At 38.6% G+C, this 23507-nt stretch overlaps 1 protein-coding gene across 7 annotated transcripts in view; it reads left to right on the top strand.

Moving 5' to 3' along the window:
- The first annotated feature begins 17946 nt into the window (after window positions 1-17946).
- ADGRG6 (adhesion G protein-coupled receptor G6) overlaps window positions 17947-23507 on the top strand; it is a 134250-nt gene continuing 128689 nt past the window's right edge. For 3 of the 7 annotated variants that reach the window (XM_019756635.3, XM_019756631.3, XM_019756636.3), the window contains exon 1: window positions 18375-18512. In XM_019756635.3, coding sequence (XP_019612194.3) covers window positions 18511-18512 — 2 coding nt within the window. In that variant the 5' untranslated portion in view covers window positions 18375-18510. Of the gene's footprint in view, window positions 18513-18839; window positions 18982-23507 lie in introns of those variants that run through there. The other 4 variants (XM_074333641.2, XM_019756632.3, XM_019756637.3 and 1 more) reach the window with 3 other exon arrangements.

Below are 23507 nucleotides of genomic sequence, written 5' to 3'. Positions count from 1 at the left end.
TTAATATAGCTCTGAGTTACAAACAAAAAAATTACAGAAGATAATTTTATATTATCTTGTCTACTTTTGTAATGAGTCATTGAAAGGCTGATGTCTCTTTTAAGAGACAGTGCCATTTCAAGTATGTTTGAAGAGCAAATCTAGCCATTTTAGAATATGACTTTGTAATGTGTTCATCTGTGTTAATGTGATGAAAAAGACTGAAGACCAAACAATGTCCAGCAGGAATAGATTAATAGTTCTCCTGAGCTCCACTGGAACCAGTTCCTACCCAAAGCAATGACCTATGCCTTAATTATAAGAGAAAAAGTTTGTTGAGTCTAGCTGAGCTGGAAAAGCAAGATCCATGATTCAGGTTCACTTGGGGAAACCATAAAAATGAGCATGTGCTCATGGACATGACTCATTAATGTTGGCAAAGTTTCCACTTAAATCAATGGCCATATATAAAAATAAAAATATATAAGATAACGGTGAAACTCCATAGACCATAAGTGGTGTTTGGTATTTAAACAGTAGCTATATTAAATTTAACCTACTCATATGGGCATGCTGATAAAGTAAAATAAAATAAAAAATGTGATTTGTGATATGAATGATGATTTCTTTGATACCAGTCATAATTTTTTAAATGGGTGAGGAGAAACTCATTATGAATTTATTAATGTAATACAGAAATGATCAAGAAAAGAATCATTATGGGTAGTTTGATATATTCATTAAAATATTTTTAATGAAATTTATTTTTTTAAATATTTTATTGGTTGAATCAGTTTGGATTCTAGACATAGTTGCCCATGCCTAATGCACTAGCATTTTCCATGTCAAAATATTTTTTTTCCTGAAACTACCTAACTATTAGCAGCTGTCTGTGTGAGAATAGAGAGAGGATTGTTTTCACTTCACTCAAAGATTAATGATATTTTACAGCTTCAAAAGAAGTTTTCAATTCTGGCTTTATGGCAGGCACCTCTTTCTTGTCTCCTTTAATTTTATTGACACCTTTTAAACATAATTATTCATTCTGTGGCATATTAAAATAGTCTACAAAGCAAAAGTTTTTATTGGAAATAAAATTTTGCTTGCTGTTAACTCTGCAGAAGTACACTTCTCTCTTTCTCTCATTTACCAGGTAGCATTGTAACCATTCCAATCATTTTTTTGTTGTTGTTTTGTTAAAATATTTAACGCTGGCTAAGGGAGACATGGTAAGAGGGTGAGAGAAGAGTTGAATTTATTCTGCTTATGTATTTTTTGGTTTTCAAAGAAAGCTGTAACAAAATATCAATGATATAAATTAAATTCTAAAATACTGAAAGTATTATTCACATCCACAATTCTCTGACCTGGTGGCATTAGAGCTGGGACTTAGTAGCAGGAAGGTCATAATCCTATATGGCAAATCAGCATGAGCTCCACCAAGCCTGTCCTGTTTCTGATCATTCACTCCAAAAAGCCTTGGATTTACTGGCCATTTTTTAACTTTGTGTGTGATTCCAACAGGACACTCTCCAAACTCTGAGAATTAAACTTTTAAAAATATATGTAATACCCAATCAAAACCTCAGCAAATTATTTTGTGGATATTGACAAACTCATTCTAAAGTTTACATGGCAAGGCAGAAGACAGTCTATCTAGCCAACACAATACTGAAGGAGAAGATAAAGTTACAGGTCTGACACTACCTAACTTCAAGACTTACTTTAAAGCTATAGTAATTAAGACAGTGTGGTATTAGTGAAAGAATAGACAAATAGATCAATGGAACAGAATAGAGAGCCGAGAAACAGACCCACATAAATGTAGTAATTGATCTTTGACAAAGGAGCAAAGCCATACAAGGAAAAAAGATACTCTTTTCAATGAATGGTGCTGGAACAACTGGACATCCACATGCAAAAAAATGATCTAGACACACTTTACATCCTTCACAAAAATTAACTCAAAATGGATCACAGAACTAAATGTACGATGCAAGATTAAACTCTTAGAAAATAACGTAGGAGAACCTAGGTGGCCTTGGGTAGGGTGCTGACATTTTAGAGGGAATACCAAAGGCACAATCCATGAAATAAGTAATTGGTAAGATGGACTTCATGAAAATTAAAAACTTCTACTATGCAAAAGACAATGTCAAGAAAATGAGAAGACAAGCCACAGACTAGAAGAAAATATTTGCAAAAAATATATCTAATAAACAACTGTTATCCAAGATATGCAAATAATTCTTAAAACTCAACAATAGGAAACAACCCAATTTTTTAAAAAATGGGCCAAAGATCTTAATACTCACCTCACCAAAGAAGATATACGGATGGCAAATCAGCATCTGAAAAGATGCTCCATATCATATGTCATCAGAGAAAAGCAAATTAAAACATGGGATACCACTACACACTTATTAGAATGACTAAAACATGAAACACTGACACATCAAATGCTGGTGAGGATGTAGAATAACGGGAACTCTCATTCACTACTGGTGGGAACGCAAAATGGTACAGCCACTTTGGAAAATAGTTTGCTGGTTTCTTACAAAACTAAGCATACTCTTACCACATAATCCAGCAATTGCATTCTTTGGTATTTAGCCAAAGACGCTGAAGACTTATGTCAACCCAAAACTTGCACACAGATGTTTATAGCCATTTTATTTATAATTGCCAAAACCTGGAAGCAATTAAGATGCCTTTCAGTAGGTGATTGGACAAACTGTGGTACATCCAGACAAGGGACTGTTACTCAATGCTGGAAAAAAGTGAGCTACAAAGTTCTGAAAGACGTGGAGGAACTTCAATGCATATTACTAAGTGAAAGAAGCCAATGTGAAAAGGCTATATACTGTATGATTCCAACTAAATGACATTCTGGAAAAGACAAAACTATGGAGACAGTAAAAAGATCAGTATTTTCTAGGGGTTGTAGGGAGAGAGGGATAAATAGAGAGCAGAGGATTTTTAGGTCAGTGAAAATACTCTGCATGACACTGTAATGGTGGATACATATGATCATACATTTGTCCAAACCCAAGGAATGTACAACACCAAGAGTGGCCATAATGTAAACTATAGACTTTGGGTGATGATGAGTGTCAGTATAAGTTTATCAATTGTAACAAATGTACCACTCTGTTAGGAGATGTTGATAATGGGAGAGGCTATGCACATGCAGGGATAGGGATTATATGGGAAATCTCTATACCTTCTGCCCAATTTTGCTGTGAACCTAAAACTGTTCTAAAATATATATATATATATATATATATATATATATATATATATATATATATATATATATATATTATATTAAAGCCTATTTAAAAAGTTAATGAATAAATTATGCCTTTGGAAGAAATAAAGTAACACAACCTTAATGGAAATTCTCATACATGTTATAACATGGGTGAAACTTGAAGACATGTGAAGTGAAATAATCCAGACACAAAATGACAAATATATGAGTTACCTAGAATAGTCAAATTCGTAGAGACAAAAAGTAGAATAGAGTTTATCAGAGGCTGGGGGAGGTAGGGGGAAGCTATTGTTTCATGGGTATAGAGTTTCAGTTTAGGGAGACAAAAATTTTCTGGAGTTGGATGGTGGTGATGATTGTACAATGAATGTAAATGTGCTTAATGCTATTGAACTGTATACTTAAAAATGGTGAAAGTGGTAAATTTACATATATATATTTTACTACAGTAAATAAAAGTTGATCAATACACCATTTTAACTGCAATTTGAAAAAGCATTTTAAATGTGCCAATAATACAAATAAGACATTTTAAAAATTCTATGTAATACAGATGGCGGGTATACACAAGTGACATTTTAGAGAAATTATAAGAAGATGAGTCTTGTTGTAACTTTCTTATCAATGATAAAACAGGGCCCATTTATAGTGAACTCAAAAAAAGTAGTTTCTGCTGATACATTGCTCTTTATGTTACTATATTTTAAGGGTTTTAGTTCAGGTGGGCTGAATACCCAGTTTACCTGGCTAGTATGTTTGCACTATAAATATGAAAACACTGAGCAATCTTCAATGATCAAATCACACCACCATAGTCCAAGATCTGTGTCCTTACTCCACGGTAGGTCACTAGACCATGGACATTTGAGATGGCAAAATATACTCTGCAGGCTGCAAAGTATATCCAAGAAGACAACACACAGACACTAACCAGAGTCACAGAATCCAACCTTGTGAGAATTACCACTAGTTTTGGCTATTTATTCTTCACTGAGGGGATCTCTTTTTTTCCATTTAAAAAAAATCTGATTCTACTTTGAAATCTGTATTAATAGTGATAGCTTCTATCATCTTTAAGCTCTGACTCTGCCAGACATTTTACAAATACTATCTGTAAGCATAATAACAATTAATGAAACTGGGCATCATTTAATTCCACATATAGATGTGGAATCAGGCTCAGAGGCCAATCTTTGCCCAAGGTCACCTAATGAGTGAATAGTAGAGCCTGGGTTTGCACCCCTGATTCTGTGGTTCCCAAGTGAGTGTTTTTCCATTGTGCTCTGCTTTCTGCTGAAACCCCAAGTACACTGCTCATTCTGCTGAATCCAGGACCTAGAACTTCTTGAGTTCTTACTCTCTAAGAGCTCTATTCCAAGGTTAAGTTCCATGAGCAGCTATTCTCCACACCATTTGAATAGGATTTGATTCCTCATACCTTTTCCCAACATTTCTCACCTATAGTCTAACAGGCATGTCTTATTTTCAGTTACATTTTTTTGGCCTGGGATTGTGCTTTTCTTTGTTACTAATTGTTCTGACTCCACCAGACAATTCTAACAAGAAAATTAGCTTCTTCAAGACCAGTACAGAGAAGATATGATTAAAAGCACTATTAAAGAAAGGAAGAAGTCTAAACTCAGGCAATATTTCATACCAATTGACATACCAAATGTCAGATGAATGACCAATGATCCAGTTGGAATTTAGGCATGCATAAACTTTTAGAAAAAAATATGTGCAAGAGTTTAAAACATATGAATAGATATATTTGACTGAAATACAATTTGTATAAATCTATACGTTGTCTACTTTATCTTTTCAAACAGTTAGAATTTAAACTAGTCAACATTTTGCTGAGGGAATTATGGATTTGAAAGTCTTAAGGCAACTTTTTTCTTCCTAAAAATTAAACAAAGTTGACCATATATGCTGGCTAATACCGGTACTGAGTTTTTTCTCTAAATACTGATGAATTTTGTCAACTGTATACATGTTGGAAAGGTCGAGTATTTTTTTTCATGTGTGGTATTTGTTAGTGTTCCTAGAAATATGAACAATATGCTGGTTTAGTTTGTTGTTTGTTTTACATTTTCTGGAATAAAGCTTGGCACAGGCTTGGTTATTTCAGAACCATTTAGTAGCATTGCAGCAAGACTTAGTAGAATGTGGTGGTTATGTCCTAAAAATTAGCATCAGAAATGATGGCTAACATCACTACGGATGTCTCATACATTTATGTATGAACTGGGACAAGATTTCAGTATACAGATATGCTAAAAAAAGAATTTGGGGTCAACTCCACCAATGTTAAGAAATTACACTTAATTTAAAGATATGGCATGGTAAAGATATTATTTGTCTAAGAGTATAAGTTCAATTAGCTCAAAATAGTAAGGATTTCACATGTTTTGAAACTTCAACTGTAACTTGTTTTTTTTAAGTATCACCTTTGAAAAACCAGAACAAATGTACAAAGCTACAACATTTCTAACAATTTATTCTGAATAAATGTGCCCAAGGTTATAGATATTCTTCAATTGCTAAAGGATCACTTCCACCATTTAACACACCATTTAACATTTGTCTTTCATGATCTCTTGGTCTACCTTCAAAGGAACTACATCTTCAATGAGATTTAGAGATATCTGTAACTTTGAATATATGAATGTGGAAAAGCTAATAGAGGAAAGGGTAATGATTTAGCAGATGGAAGTCAAACCTAAATGTTTGTCAAGATGGAGACCAACGGCAAGCAAGCAGAACTGCCCTCATCAATTCAAAAAAGCTCAGAACTTGGAGGGACAAAATTTCTTTCATGTCAGAGTTAAGATAGCCAACTGCTTGAGAATCTATATAAGGAGCATGTGGGCCTGACGGCCTACCTTCAGCCCCCACAAGTTAGGTAACCACCCTTCTCCACCTGGCAGGAAATGGAGGATATTCTGGGGAGAAACTAAATCAAAGAGGCTCTAAATTCCAGCTTCCAGGTCCAGAGGAGTGCAGGGTGACTAATAACAATGGAATACCAGAAAGTCTACATTATGGTGAAAAATTCTTCAGGCTGTTTCCTCCACCTCCCAGTTCCTGAAAGCCCAATCTAGGATTACTAAAAACTCTAGGAGAAAAAAAAAAAAAAATACTCAGACAATTCGTATATTTGATATTCATAGCAAAGCAAATGAATACTTGGTGGAGTTCCTGTTTGGTGCTCAACACAGTAAGAAGCTGAGAAAGTCTAACCTGAGTTAAAGTTCTCTTGATTTATCATCAGTAAAGAATTTATGTGAAGACCCAAATCATCCTGGGGTACTTTTATAGTATACTGCAAAGTTGTCTCTTGTTTTGTTTGTCATGGGCATTTAATTGAGGAAGTGTTATTGTGATATGAGAAGGACTCCACCTTCTACGCTATTTTCATAGGTCACTTCTGACATTCTACTTTATAGGTATTGAATCATTCCCAATCAGGGCAGGAGACAAATGGCCACTGATTAAGGGCCCATGGAAAAAATCTGAACCTAGCTTTACCAGTGTATATTATATACTCCTGTCCTTCTAGCTCACTTGCTTTTTCATCTGAATTCTAATAATTCTTTAATGTTAACAGGGATTTTCAATAGAATGTTTAACCACCCATCAGTCCCAGTATGAGTTCATGTTCTTGCTTGATGTTGGTGATCCATCAACATTATCACTATCTTACAGATATCATTTTTGGACAGTGTGGTAGGATCTATTGGAGACCAAGTCCTCCATGTGCACTCTGGAGTCCTCCACCATTCCCTCTTGCCTTTCTAGGACATCACTCCTGTGACTACGTTTCACCTTTACTGTCATCAGTTTCTTCTTTCTTGAATCATTTATATCAACCTACAAAGATACCTTTGCATCACCATTTGGAAGGGAAAACATCTTTGCCACACTCCTTTTCAAGAGCATCATGTTCCATTGTTCTGCTCTACTTCAGAGCTAAATTTCTTGAAAAAATTGAATAGTGTCAATGGCCCACCTTTTATTGTTTTTATAGGCTCTTCCGTTATGGTTTATGGTCTCACTACTCCACTGACACTATTCCTATGAGTCGCTGGTGAGGTCTGTGTTGCCACATCCAAGCATCTTTATCAGCAATGTTCCGTAGCTTAGCCCTTCTTCCTTTTTGAAACATGTTCTTCTTTTTGTTTCTATGACAACACATTTTCTTACTTGTGTTCTGCCTCATTGGCCACTCCTTCTTTTCTTCTTAGCCGGCTCTTCTTCCTCTTTAAACTTTGGTTTGTCTCAAGGCACGTTCTCAGCTTCCTTTTCTTCTCTGTTTGTCTCCCTGGAGAGTGCTCTATTTCTAAAATCACTAAATGCCACTTGTTTGCTGACAATTCTCAAATATCGTCCTTAAACTCCAGATATATATGCCAATGTCTATTTGATATCTGTATTAGACATCTGTAGGCATCTCCTACATGTTAACATGTCCCCTTTCCTTCAAAAGCACCCCTTCTACAGTGTCAACTTTCACTCATTACTATCTATGCAGCTGTTCACGCTTAAAATCCAGGTGTCTTCCTTCATCCTCATCCTCTTGTATGCAAACGATTATAATTTATGTGGCCTCAGTCTCTCAAACTTGTCCTAAATCTGTCTTCTTCTCTCCCCATTTTTACTCCCAGCATCCGGATCCCAGCCACCGTTACCTCCCACACATACTATTACAGTACTCACCAAAGTGGTCACCACGCTCCCTTGTTGTCCTCTTTAATCCATTTTCAACCTTGTATCCAATTGTCAAGTCCCCATTTAACCCCATAAATAGCATGCCATAATACTTAGGGAAAAAAATCCCACTCCGTACCCTGACTTACAAGACTATATTATCTGACCCCCACTTATATCTCTGCCTTTTTTTATTAGGTTGGTGCAAAAGTAATTGTGGTTTTTGCAATTATTTTTAACCTTTAAACCACAATTACTTTTGTAGCAACCTGATACTATTCTCTTGGCTTTATCCACTATGTTCTAGCTATACCTGCCGTATTTTCCGCCTTAAACATGTTCAATGTGTTTCTTCCTTAGACTTTTGTAGTAGTTATACCCGTCTGCTGTGAATACCCTTCCTCTCAATTTTAGCATAGCTGGCTCCATTTTGTCAGTCAGGTCTCATCTTAAGTGTCACCTTCTCTGAGTTGCTTTCTACAGGTGCCCAATCTAAATGAGAAAATTTTGTTCCCAGAATTATTTTCTCATTTTTAAAGTAGCAGCTGCTTAGATAATACCTCTATGGGTTCCTTTTTAAGAAAATAATTGAAATGTGTTATGTCAAAAATAAAACCTAAGCTAGGTAGTAAAGTGGTAAAAGTAGATTTTAATGAGGAATTATTACAATTGGAAAAAAGAGACCTCAGTATAGATCTGGACTCAGTTCCTAATGCAGTAAGGAAAAGTGATGATTTATAGGCAAAGAGCAGGTGTGCGGGTGGGCAGTGGATGAAAAATTACTAAGAGAAAACATCTGGGTTAAAGGGGGATTTCTGACTAAACCGACATGACAGGATTTTTGCTGAAGCTATGCCAGGATGATCAGATATAACCTGGGGGATCCAGGATGAAGAATTTGTTCAGATATCAAGGATAGGAATTCTGGCTAAACTGACTTAGCAGAATTTTCGTTAAAGCTGAGCTCTTGAGGACATGCCCAAGGCTGGGCCTAGTCAGGCTCAGGAGAGGCTGTCTAGATTTGGTCAAGGAGAGAGTCTCTGTCAGTTCCAATACAGCTGACTCTTGAACAATGTGGAGTTTAGGGGTATTGACCCTACCCCTCACCCAGCACAGTCAAAAATCCACATGTAACTACTTTCAACTCTCCAAAAAGTTAACTACAATCATCCCTCTGTATTCACAGGGGATTGGTTCCAAGACCCCTGCAGGCACCCAAATCTGCAGATGCTCTTGTGTTTTACATAAAATGGCATAGAACAATGCATACAGATCAAAAAGACTGTTTGAATTTGTGGATGTGAAATCCAGGAATATGGAGAGCTGACTGTATATTTATTGAAAAAAGTGGATCCATGCAGTCAAGCCTGTGTGGTTCAAGGGTCAACTCTATGTCTAAAATGTAAAACTGGTTATTTGTTCACCTCTATAAATCATTCTAAATAAAATGGCATGATGGCGTTTGTGTTAAATAAAATGGTATGATGTGTTGGAATGTGTTCATTCTTTTTAATTATCTTCTTAAGTTAATAAACTTTTCCTCTAATCTCAGATATTAAATTCTGACCAATAAAGGATGCTAGTATTGGTTTCACAAAGTGCTGTTTACTTCTAGTCTCTTTTTGTCTTTCTCCCATGGGGAATTTAATTTTTGTTCCTTCTTATGTGCGCGCGCGCGCGCACACACACACACACACACACACACACACTTTCCATTTTCTACCAGATCCCTGGAAGACTACTTTACTTTGATTTTTTAAAAGCAGGTCACAGAAAGCTTGTATAGAGTCAACTCAGGAAAGCAAATACATAAGAAGAAACTAATTACTTCCGGTTTATGCATATCTCTTTTTGGCCAGACTTATGAATATCATTATACTTCCAGTGATATATCTGTTGTTCAATACTTTGGAAATGGAAAAATAAAATTTCCCACATAAAATAAAAGGGACCTATTTTATGTGGGAAATTTTATATTTTATTTAAATATCTCTGACATTTGATTGTATGTTGCTTTATCAAGACTTTAGATAACAGTTATTGCATGAGTCAGGCTCAGCTAGATTATACCCTAGTAACAAATAACCCCAAATCTTGGTGGCGTATAGGAGCAAAGCTTATTTGTCCCTCCCACTCAGCCCTGCGGGTTAGCTGGAGTAGCTACTGCACACCATCCTCACTGTGGAACCCAGACTGATGAAATCTCCACCATTGCAAAATACTGCCAGTTGCTGCAACAAGAGGAAGAGACAGGGACAAATTGCTCTATACGTTTTAAAAGCTTCGGTCCCAAAGTGACACACATCATTTATATTCATATCCCATTTCCCAGAGCAGGTTGCATTACCGTACCTAACATCCAAGGGAAAGGAAAGGGCACTTCTACCATGTGCTCAGAAGGAGTACTACCCCCCTGGTAAACAGCCCTAATGATTCCCACAGCTATGGCATGTAAACATAGCAAAGGATCAGGTATAAGTGTATACATTGACAAGAATCCAGCCAATTATATTTTGCCTTCATGATGTCAAGCATCAAAGAGCTTAGATATCTCTTATGTAGGTTTGGACTAGATAAGAACCATGTCTCCTTAACTTTATGTGTCTCTTGTACCCATTATTTCCTTTCCATTTCCATTGTTCCCACAGTATTTCTTTTCCTCACCCAGGGCTACTGCAGTCCTCTGCATAAATCTTCTCTACCATACTCCATTCTGATTAATTCTCCACAAACATGGCTTTCATCATATGACTTCCTTGCCAACAAACTAAACAAAAACAGAAAACTGTTAAAAATAAGTCAAACTCTGTAGCCTGACCCGCCAAGCCTTCCACAATCTACCATCAATTAGCCTTTCGCTCTTTATCAGCCTCTAGATCTACGATTGCAGCCAGACCGTTTGCTCATTTACCCTCAAATATTTGTCATCATTTCCTTCATTGTTGCTGAAATTGTTCCATTGCTTCAAATTTTCACTCTCTTCTTCTTTTGATGAGAATCTAACGTATTATTTAAGACATAACTAAACTTTTAATTCTTCTATGAAAGTGTATTCTACAAACAATTGCAAAGAAAGCCTGACATTGATCTCAGGCAAAACCTTAGGATGCAAGGCATGCTTGCTTAATTAACTAATTAACTTCCATTGAGCATCTAATATATTCCAGGCAGCGTTGTAAGTGCATGTGTTAAATTTTCTAGTAGACATCTCAAACTTAAACCATGTCCAAAAGTGAACTCTTGATTCTCCCTTCCAAACCTGCTTCTCCCTTCCTCTTCCCCAAATCAGTTATTAGTAATGCATTCACCCAGTTGTGTAGGTGAGAATTACAGAGTAATTCTTGTCTGTGCTTTTCCTATACTCTGTATCCAGTTATCAGTAAATCTCCTTCAAAATAACCCCATGACCAATAACTTCTCACCACTTCCATTTCCATGATACTAGTTCAAACCATCATTATTACTGTCTTTGATTATGCAGCCTGCTAACTAGGCTTTGTGCTCCCACTTTTGAACTCCCTAGTCTCCAATATGTCAGACCATGCTCTAATCTATTGCAAATTACTGCAATGACTACTTACCGTACAGTAAAATCCAAAGCCTGTTCTATTACTCATAAGGCAAAAAAGTTGGTCTTTTGCTATCTCTCAGACCTCATGCCCTCTTTCTCCCTCAAGTCCAGCCTCTCCGTTCTCCTCGCTATGGTAGACAAGCCAAGCCCATACTGCCACAGGGCATTTGCACTTGCTTGTCCTTCGCATTTGGAACACTCACCCTTTATATACCCGCCTAGGTCTCTTCCCCACTTCATTCAAGTCTTTCTACAGTGACATCTTGTCAGAGAGGCTTTCCCTAACTACTCTGTAGAAAATAGCAGCTGTCATCCACATCTCCTTTAAGTTCTTCTCGCCTTACTTTTCATGGAATTTATCACCATCTTTATACTACATACTTAATTTTTATTACTTTACTATCTACCTCCCCTCCCACCCCAAGTGGAATTCAAGCTTGATGAAAGTAAGGACTTTGGTCATTGTTATTCATTGCTATAATAACAGTGCTTAGAACAATACTTGCCATAAAGTAGCTGATCAATACTTTTATTGAATGAATGCATGAATGAATGAATGCATAGGAAAATTAACACTTACTTAGACGACTGTAGCTCTTATTGCTACATTTAGTTCTATATTTGATTTTTGAATATAATTCAGGAGTATTTTCCAGTTTTTGAAACTGTGAGGTTTACAAAAGCAACGCATATATACAGCTACATTCTCAGAAAGATTAATGAATACCCACACAGCTAGCAAAAGCCAGTTGTGTAGTATTTTTGAAAGCAGTATAATGAAATACCAGAAAAACCTGTATGCTGGTATTTCATAGATCCATGTCTTTTTTCCTTGCATTTCTTCTCACCAGATTATACACTAGGACTTTTTTGTAAATGTTCCAGGCAAGTATAGCTGAACCTGAATTGGTTGGTCAGAATATAGGTGTTGCAGTCAGGAAAGAAAAAAAAAAAAATCCTGCCTGCCTCACCTCTTTTAGGTCAAGTCTCTGTATCTGTAGGGTTGATGTGACAATTAACGGCGATACCACATATAATTATCTTAATAAAGTGTCATATACATAGGAAGTACTAAAAATGGTGGTAATCATTGTTGATATTAATATTTTTATTATCGATGGAAGGCTAAAAAGTTTTCACTACATGAAGTTCATAGCAGCTTATATATATTACCGAACTGTAAGAATCAGGCTCACAATGTATGCCATTTCAGCTTTAAAACAATACATAATTTGTCCTTATTTTCTCGTAGGAAAGGAGGATTTGTGGGAAGCAGAATCTAATGATCTTGCTGTTTCTTCTAGATATTGTCAAGGATGGGTTATACAAAAGATGACTTTTGAGCACTTGAAAAGAATAAGATATTACTAAGAACCAGCAAGAGCTCAGGAAGAACAAGTCATATCTTCACATTCGTGCTCAGTATTGCTAACTACAATGTCTAGATTAGTAGATCAGTAGAATATAAAAGCTATGTGTATTTCCTGGTGTATTTACTCTCCTGTGATAATTTGGGGGCTCCCTTTGGAGAAAGTGTATGGGATGAGAGTAAGACAGCATAGATTAACAACTGTTTCAAAATGTGTGCCTTCCAATGTCGATTATCAGTGAGAACACTGTAGGAAGCAAGTCCCCACAGGATGGAATTCCACAGCGGTTTTGCCTGGGTCAATATTATCATTCATATATTCTAAATATAAGAAACAGAATTATTATATTTGCGTGGGGCAAGATTGTTAACAAGGTTAATGAAGGAATCAAATTTTAAATTGATTATACAAACTGGATACACTGGACTCAATGCTACAAAATAAAATGCATTCAGCTCCCTGACCAAAGGCTCAGATCATTGCACTGGGGCAGGATTGGCTTCCTGACTTGGTGACAGCTCATGTGAAAAGACTTGGGGCCAACAGTGAGGAGAAGACATCAGCGAAAAGCACAAATATTAGAAGTCACTCAGCTTTGGTGTGAGCTCAGCTTCCCCTTACTTGTTGCATGATCTTTGGTAAGTTGTATGATCTTGGGTAAGTTCAACAACTTGGGTAAATTGTTCTTAATGGTTGTTTTGAACTTCAATTTTCTATCTTTAAATGGGAATGATAATCATTTGCCAAAAATTTGAATTTGTGGAGGCATGATATTTTTTGAAAGAGTAATTTTTTGTTTTCTTTCCCCCCTCTATTTACCCCCCCCCTTTCTTCTCCCTATTCAAGCTTCTAGCTAGTGTATGCTCATAGATTCTGGAAATGATGGGGTACAGGAACAAAACAAAAAGGCATTCAGGATGTCTGCATTTGTTTTTCATAGCCTTAGCACTAAAAGAACTGAGGGGTGTTGCAGTACAGTAGAATATTGAGACACAGCAGAGAAAAAGAAGCCAAATCGCCTCTATCAAGATAGAAGGGAAGGAAGAGAGATGGGTGGTGGGCTTATTGAAATCAGGGAGCTGAGTGGTTTCCTGCACCCTGCCTCTCAGATAGAGACCTAGACAGGAGTCAAGGCCCCAGTGAGAGAAGGGCTGCTTGGAGGGACCAGGCTGATGGACAGTGATGGCCCATCTAGGAGTCAAGAGAAAGCCATGACCCTGGAGGAACCTCACTGACAAGACTGACAATCCATGTGAACTGATGACCAGAAACCAGAAGACAGCTTGATAGCTACTGACATGGAGAAGTCAAGGACTTCATGTCTTCCACCCTCCCACTGAAGAAAGCAGCAAGCTTGGTGACAGGCGAAGAATTGAATTGATTAAGGCAGGATGAGAAGTTAAAACAGAAATTGGGTTGAATTATTTATAAATTAAGATATATATCTTGAACAACTTGATCTGTAGAATAAAATTTATACACTCCTTGGCACATAGTAGAAGATCAATATAATAAAAGCTGTGCCTATTTGTACTATAAATATTTTATGTGGCTATTCAAAGGTTAGTATTAACTTTTATTCATACAACAGTAATGTCCTGCTGTTATCAGGAGAGAGGTGTGGAATCTGCTTTGAGTGTATTGTCAAGAGGGATGATAATGACTCATGTCGATAGGGAAGGGTGTATCACATGTGTAGTGAACAGCCAGGCACTGAATAGTTAAAATAACTCAGGCTGTGAAAACTGAATAAGGAAAGGCTGAGAAGAGAGATGATAGCTGTCTTCAGATATTTGAAAGGCTTTTTGTGGAAGATAGAATGTCCTTGTTCTGAATGGTAGTTGATGGCATGAATGTCTGATTCAATCAACAGAAAGAGGAAGTTTCTCATAGTTGTGTTCATCAATGCTAAGGATTCAAACAGATGTTCAATATTCATTTTGTCTGGAATGTTGTCAGAGGATTCCTGTATGCAGAGGAACGTGGTCCTGGCACTTTCAGTTTTAGGATGACACACAGGGCAGGCGCAGGCAACCAATATTATAAAATTCCAGGACATAAGCTGTGTGCTGTGTCATTAGCTCATTGAATCTGCCTGGTGGCCCTATGAGCTAAACATTATAAGTATTATGACAAATCAGACTTGCATAGTAAATCGCCAAAGTTCATGATGCTGGTTAAGTACAGGAACAAGCTTTGAACCCATGTTGTTGCATTAAAAGATCATGTACTTTTCTCTACACATTCCGTTTCCCTAGTGTGCTCTTCCAAAGAAAAAGAATAAATCCTTAGTTTGAAGACACAAGTATTAAAACACAAAGATTTTGCTAATGTACTGACGAATGACAGGTACTAGTTCCCTGAAATACTTTAGCTGTGATTCATGTAATTGTATAGAAATATCAGTACATGAGTTTATGAACATTTAACATACACTAGCATAGGTAAGTATGCTACTCTTATCTTCTAGATATATGTACATTTGTTTCAGTTACTGTGATGGCTAATATTATGTGTCTATTTGGCTGGGCCATGGTGTCTAGATATGTGGTCAAACATTATTCTGGATGTCTCCATGGAAGTGTTTCTGAATGAGATTAACATTTACATTCGTGGACTTTGAATGAAGCAGATTGCCCTCCTTCATGTGAGTGAGACTCTTGAATCAGCTGAAGGCCTTAATAAAGACTGATCTCCTCCCAGCAGGAAGGAATTCTGCCTGTAGACTGCCTTTGGACTTGGACTGCAATTCTTCCCTGAGTCTCCAGCCTGCTGGCCTCCCCTGCAGATTTTAAACTTGCACCTCCACAGTCATGTGAGCCAATTCCTTAAAGCTTCCTGTCTATGTACATATACACATTCTGTTTCTTTGGAGAACCCTAATACTGTTATTTATATTTCTTTGCCTGCCTTTATGTTTCCTGGCTTCTTCTAACGTTAACATTGTATGAGTGGAACAAGTACGTGTATGAAATTAGAAGCAGATCATTCCCCAGTCAAGCCTTCAGATAAGACCACAGCATAGCCAACAGCACCTTCTTTGCAGTCTTGTGAGATACTGCACTAAGATGTGCCTGAATTCCTGAACCTGAGAACTGTGAAATAATAAACGTTTTTCTTTAAAAAAAAAAAACAATTCTAAGAGTGGAACTTAAATTTCCTCAAGACAGTCTGGTATAATAGAGACTGATTTGAATGGCAAGACCTGGTGCCACCCCCGACCCCCAGCCCTCACCCCACGCCCCTTCACTTCTAGTGAGTTTGTGTAGATCTCACATCAGAGTCTCATTTCCCTATCTGTAATATGAGAGGGCTGGACAGAGGAGCTTTAGTTTCCCTTAAGTGCTACAGTTCTATGTCTGTTAATCATACTGTTTATTCATCAAAATAAATACTGATAAAAGTCACAAGAAGAACACACCCTGGGTTTTCAGGCCTCTGGGTGTGGTGGCAGTGTTCCAGCTTCCTTTCTGCCTGTAGCTGTCTGTATTCAAGTCCTGCTCTACCTCTTTTGTTCTGCCCTAACAGTTCTCTATCACTAGCCTATCAATGTTATATAATATTTTTGGCACTTTGGTGTGTGGCCCGTGAATGTACGCGTGTGCACACTCACAGTGCAAGCTGGGCAGCTGCGGCTCTGGGAGTGTATACAGCTCTGGCATTGGAAGTTTTCTCTCCAGAATTTGTAGATTAGCTCGGGCAGTACTCAAGGGGAAGGGGATTTCTTTCCAAGCGTGAGTCCTTTTTCTCTCTTCTTGTCTCCTAAGAGGTGTACCCAGATCCCTTTGGGTGGCAGCTACTTTAGAAGAGCACTGGAGTCCAGGCAGAGGACTTTCCCCAATTTCATTGGGGAAATAACTGGATTTGTATTAGCAAATCAATCCTACTGAATAAAACCTTATGTGAACATCTTCCCAGCCCCCTTAACATCCTTTCATATTTTTGTGGTGCAGCTTTTAAAAGAAAGTGTGAGTTATCTGGTCCTATCCCTGAGTCCCAGTGAAACGGCAGAGAGAGTTCAGGCAGGAGGATCCCAAGCCAAATTGTGGAGCAGACAGTTTGTCACTAGTCCTGCCAAGTTTGACTTTCCCTGAATTGTTCTGCAACCACTCTCAGACCCCTGAGTCTGTTTCCCCACAGCACCTCCAGCCCAAAATGCTTTTTTCCAGAAGGGATTTGAATTGCTCAAACCAAGAGTAATGGTAAAAGTTTAAAGTGTTACCACTCTCTGGGGTATTTAGATGCATTGAAAAAGAAGACAAAATTGTAAGCCAAGAGGATGAACCTCTATTTGTGCGACCATAGGCGCCAACAAATCAGTGGGACGAGGCAGTGGATGTACTTCTGTGGTGGGTGCGGTGGTGGACATAGGTATACCGCAAGTGGTGCCTGCTCAGCACCTTGTCGGCTGGTCTTCATCCTTGGTTGGGGAAGGGCCTGTTGGGAAACTCAACTCCTTTACCCCAGCAGAGACCAACAGATGTAGTGATGGTATGGAGTGTCTGAGTATGCTCTGAAGACGGAAGGACTCTCCCCTCACTCTGATTATTAGGAAGGGAGCAAGAGAGCTATGGCAGAAAAGGAAAGAGAAGAAAAGTAACCGAAAAGGAAAGAGAAGAAAAGAAAGGGGCAGAAAAGTAAAAGAAAACCAAGGCAGGGGCCTGGACCTTGGCGGAAGGGTCCCGCTCGCGGACTCGCGTGGGCTAGGAGTACGGAATCTAGCCGGCAGGGAGGAGACGCGAACATCACCGCCTGCACTCCGAGCTTCTCATTTCTTGCCTGGAGGGAGGGTCTCCTGGATTCAGGGCTCACGGCTTTCGGGTGACCCCCGGATCGGCCCCGTCCCCTCCCGCGTCTGGGAGCTGCGCCTGGCCTGGAGCCAATCTCCCATCCCCACTCGGCCCCCGCGTAGCTTTCCTCGCTGCCCGGCAGCAAGACTTCGCCCTTTCTGGCGATTCTGGGTGGAGCAGCTGTGCCTGCCGGACGGCCCCCGCCGCCTAGCGCCAAGCCTGGGGCCGCCCCAGGGCCTCCGGGGCCCGGCCAGACGCCGCGCGCGGCCGCGGCAGCCGCACCTGAGTCCTCAGCGCCCGCCAAGCCTCGGCGCCGGAAGCGCGGGTGGAGTGGATCGGCCCCTGGAGCAGCCTGAGCCCGCGGGGAAGGGGTGGGGGGACGAAACCCACAAAGGGGTGACCACGTGCTGCCTCACGCCGGCAGGGGCGAGGACCTGCCGAGTCGGACCCCTCCACCCACTCGCCCACCCCTGCCCGGCCCAGAGCACCCAGCATCAGCTGTTTCCATCTTCCCGACTTAACTTTCCTTCAACTCAGCAAGGAGGAACCTGCCGCCCTGCCCGCCCCCTCCCCCAGCGATCGGCACTTGAACTCCGCAGCACCAGACTTCCACCTTGCGCCGCCCCTAGCGCGGGCGACGAGGGGCTGCGGGGAATCCCGATGAACTCTCCAGAAAGAGCGTGAGTGAGGGTCCGGCAGCTGCGCTCCGTCCGGGCGCCAAGGGTCTCCTTTGGGGAACTCCGAGCAGCAGAGCTGGGGAAAGACCGCGGAGGATGACCGTACGGCCCCTGGGAACCTCAGCGCAGTAATGCCAACATGTAAGTCTCACCGTTCAGCTCTGAATTCCATCACACCTTTACCTGTATACCCCCGCCCCACCCCCACCCCCTCAACTAAATGATTTTGTAAGGACTTCGACTGTATTGACAAAATAAACCGGTTTGTCTTCAGTTTGCCCACCCCCCACCCCCACCCCGCCCCGAGGCACTGAGGAGTGAGCTGGTATTGCCAGACGGAGCTGTGACATGTGTGTGTGTGTGTGTGTGTGTGTGTGTGTGTGTGTGTGCGCGTGTGAGTGTGTGTCTTGCTTTTTTTTCCAGGGAGAGGTAAGCCTCACATTTGGGCGGTGTAAAGCATAATAAAAAGGGCAGGGCTTCAAGAATGGGGAAAGCCTGTTTTCGATTCAAATTAAACAAGGAATAACAGGCAAGGCTCCTCCATCCAGGGGCCTTGTCCTGCCAAGAAAGCGCTCTCCTGGATCAGCACCTGGGGGCTTGGAAGGTACTGGTACGCTGAGAAAATGTTGACTTTACACATTGTCACCCTTGCCTGTAGAAGTTATTCTTGGATCTTTGGGTTATTAGAATGGTTTTTAAAAAGCTCGCAGAAAAGGTTCTTGGTTGTACTTTGCAGATTAAAAAGTTAATTAACGAGTATGCCATTTATGTGATAGGATCTGTGAGGGAACTTGTGTAGAATTAGAAGTGGGAGGTATAGGGCAAAAAAAGGTTAAGGAAACCTAATATATTTTGCTTGTATGGAATTGTCATCTAAGTGGTGAGGTGCCTCAGAGCGACCCCGCGAAAGCACCACTGAGCACCGCCTGGCCTTCGAAAATGGAAAAAAAAGGAAGATTGTTCTCAAAAGGGCCAAGCTTATTTTTGTGGCCAACTCAGAAGTTACTTTTTCTTGTAATATGTAATTTTACCTCTGGTGTTTTATTTAATCTTGGGCAGACACCCTGATAGACATTTTACTCCTTTCCACTAATATACAAGAGTTTCTAGAAATTGATAGTCACCCTTCCTCCCTCAATTACTGGATCCTTATGTATTTCCACTTAAATTTCCTCTTTTAGTTCCATACCTAGGAAAAGACATAGCCCTCGGGCCCTGTCTTTCCCTTTCTTGCTCCTTCGCCTCCCAGACCCCCAGTACATAATTTTAAAATAGGAAAAAGAGTAATGCCCACAAACCTAGCACTGTGCAGCTCTGTCCTGGCAGGGAGCAGTATCATTAGAAAGGAACCACTTCTTTTATTAAATCTGTATGTGAAGTAATTCCACACGTGTGAGTTTTACAGTTTCATTTCTGCCAGTGGACTCATCCAGGTATAGCCTGAAATAATTTATTTTGGGATACAGCCAACAGCATCATATAAGAGTTGTTCTCATATAAAGGCGGCACATTTTGAATGAATATGAGTTTGTTTTAAACTTCAGTTTTTCCTGAAAAATATAGTAGGATTTTTAACAGCATATGTTTATCTAGCTTACTTTCAGCTTTCCTAGGTAATGTAGATCTTACGGGGGGAAAAGCACGTTACACATAAAAACAAAACATGGAGAGCAATTTTTGAAATACAAGATGTGAAAATGATCAACAGGTAATGGAAAAATATCCTGATTATGAAATAGAGTTACGTAGTCTATTTGAATTTCTACATGACTGAAAAATCTTAGATCGTTATAGAGTGAAAGTATAAATATTTAATCGCATAAAATATAGAGTTTAGTACCCTGATTTGAGTTTCTTTATTGAGGTATTTGACTGAAAGTTTTTCCATTTCTTGCCAGATTATAACTTTTTTTTCCCATTTTGCTGTTTATAATTCATATGGACTGGTTTGAGATGATCTGATTCTTTTGATATTAATATGTTAGAGTATATGGAAATAACACCAACCTTTCCAAAGTCAATATTTCTGCTGTCTTCTTGAAAAATGTTAAAATGAGGAACAAACTATATTATCTTTTAAATTTTAATTTTAATAGGTTCAAGTGTATAAACTATTTAAATGCATGTTCTGCTTACTCCTTGTGGAGAAAGAGTATTTATATATAGTGACACTCAAGATCTGAAATTATAGACTTTTATAAATATATTTTGGAGTTGTAGTGATTGCATATTTTTCATATCCTAAGAAATTTTGTAGATTTAACAAGACTTGCATTAATTGGTCTCAAGTTGCATGAAGCTACTGTTCCATTTATGGCTTATATAAATTACATGACATTGTGCTTTTCCAATGTGAATGGTGAATGAGGCTATTGTCTCTTGGCTTATGGGAAATATTAGAAGCTTGTAGTTTTACTGCCTAGCTGGACACGTCACTCTGATTTCTGGAAATAATGATTTAAAAGAGAATCAGTTTATATATTAAAAATAAACTGACAACCGCTTTCTTAAACCTGACCATTTTTCTAACTGCCTGTATCTTCCATAGTTTATATTTATGATGGGATGATAATTTAAAATTTCTAAAGACTATTTAGACTTAAGACTAAATAGAAAAATACTTTGTTCAATCTGTGTGGCATGCTTGAGCAAAAACCATATCTTTTCATTTTCATTTCTATTTGGATGACATTACATTATCTACATTGAATGCATACTGAGTGATGGGGCAATAACATTTAAAGGACATTTCAATTGTTACAAAAAATGTCAATAAAACTTGAGTGTGGCTACCTGAGTATCATCTTACTTTTCTTTATAAGAATTACTCAGGATGAAATTATTCAGTTTCCCTCAAGGAAATCAAGAGTACTTCAAGGTTACTGTATTTAAAACATTTATAGCAAATATGACAAAGGCTTAACATATTTAGTATAGAACTGTTGAAAAAAAAAAAGAAAATCACAAATCAGTAAGAAAAACATTTATATTGTAATAGAAAACTATACAATTAACTTGAACATGCCAGTCCGAATAAAGGAAATCCAAGTGAGACACTACTTTTATCAAACTGGCAATGGTTAAAGCAACAGTGCTCAATAGCGGTGAGAATGTCATAAGATCAACATTGATACACATCAGTGTAAATATGTGTGTGTGTATTGAAGTCTATTTAGAGATAATTTTAAGCCTACAGAAAAGTTGCAAGAATAATACAAAGAACACCTGTATACTCTTACGCAGAATCACTTATTGTAAGTATTTACGCGATTTATGTTGTCATTTTCCTTCCTCTCTTTTTCCCTCCACCCACCACTCTCTGCACACACACACACACACACACACACACAATTTTTTCCTGAACCACCTGAGAGTAAGTTACGTATATCAGGGCTCTAGGGTTTAATTTTTTAATGGAAAGTTTTATTGAGATATTTGTAGATTGACATGCAGTTATAAGAAATAATACTGGGGGATCCTGATTTACCCAGTTTCTCCCAGTGGTAATATTTTGCAGAACTCTAGCATAATATCACAGCGAATATTAATACAATACACATCTCTTTTTCAGGTTTCCCCAGTTTTACATGTACTTTGTGTGTGTGTATAAAGGTAAACAATTCAAGTTTACCTTTTAAATCACCTACAGTACAAGCCAGTTATGCAAGGTTTGTATTGGTTTGAGAATAAACCTTTCCGCCTTTTTGTAGAAGGGGTGAACCCAACTTAAAAGAACTCAAATAATAGAATAACATTTTCTCTTTTCATTCATTGCGTTGGCTCAAGAAGAAATTCATTGCTTTAAGCAGAAGAAGTATTATAATTATGACCAGACTTGAGTAAACCAAATTGCCATTGTTTTCACTCAGGAAGAATTATTCTCTGTACCACTGCTCAGGCCCTTTTGTGAAAAGATTTGCTACAGAAAATACAGTTGGGATATAGAGAATGAAGTTAATTTTAATTATTGCTGGTATTAATTGAACTAGTACTATATCAAGTTCTCCATTATTTTCAACATTTTTTCACGAATTTCTCTTTAAATGGTGATACTTAGGGAAGCCAGTAAGAGAAAAAGAGATGGAAGATGGTAGGTTTTTTAGATTATTCCAATGATTCATTTGGATTAAATCAAGTTCACAAGGGTTTATACCCATATTGAAAACAATTCCTATAAAAGGGTTAAGTTCTCAAGTTTCCTGAGTCAGGACTCAAGCATATTGTATTTTGTAGCTCATACAGATTGAAAAGAAGAGCAAGTTTGCAATCATGGTACCTTGGTTCTCAAAAAGGGCATGCATGTGAGTTGGAAGCCAGATGACTTGGGTGGGGGGAGTCTTTCAGCTCCATCACTGCTAATTATGTGCTCTGGAGCAAGTGATTTAGCATCATAGTACTTTCACCTGTGAGATGATAGGTTTTATTGTATAATTTGCAGATTCTGTTCAGATAACAAAGTCTGTGACTCTTTTACTTAAAAACATTCTTGCTCTCTTCAATAGAACTTAGAGGCCAAAACCCAAGCAACACAAGATTGTACTATGTTTTTTGTAGTTCTCGTTTAGAATCCTAGTAACCCTGTTTGGGATTTTCCATTCTTGTGAGAAAGTTGTTTAAATCTCAGGGATGTGTCTCTGCTAAGTGATCCCCTGAGAAGACACATAGTGCTTTCCTTCCTCTGTTCTATTCTTAATTTACTTGTTTCTGTTCTTCAGTAAACAGTAAAGTGGATGAAAGTTGGTGTGTCATATGGTTTATGTTTGGTTACAAGTGCTTGCCCTGTCTTGGGTTCCTTTTCTGTGCAGAATGATGGAGTCTTGGGAACTGGAATGCATCAAGCCGTCTGTTGTCTGATTGGACTGCAGGCCAGCTTTTGTAAAACAGCTTGAGGTTTGGATACAGAATCCCTAAGTGTGGGAACCTTTTATAGTGAAAGAAAATTGTGTGAGCACATGAAATAAACAGTGTTGAGTGTTGCCAAGCTAATGAACATAACTCCTTGAATATTGTTTAGAGAGCATGTGAACTTAAGAGGGACCATTATTCACGTATTGATAAATGGGAATGTCACATGCCACAAAGATTCAAAACCTGGGCGTTCTCTTGGGGCAGATACTCCCTTCTGTTAATATCTGT

The sequence above is a fragment of the Rhinolophus sinicus genome, chromosome 2 (genome assembly GCF_057876585.1).
Source record: "Rhinolophus sinicus isolate RSI-liver-muscle chromosome 2, RSI-T2T, whole genome shotgun sequence".
NCBI lineage: Eukaryota > Metazoa > Chordata > Mammalia > Chiroptera > Rhinolophidae > Rhinolophus > Rhinolophus sinicus.
This window is presented reverse-complemented; position numbering and strand designations above follow the sequence as displayed.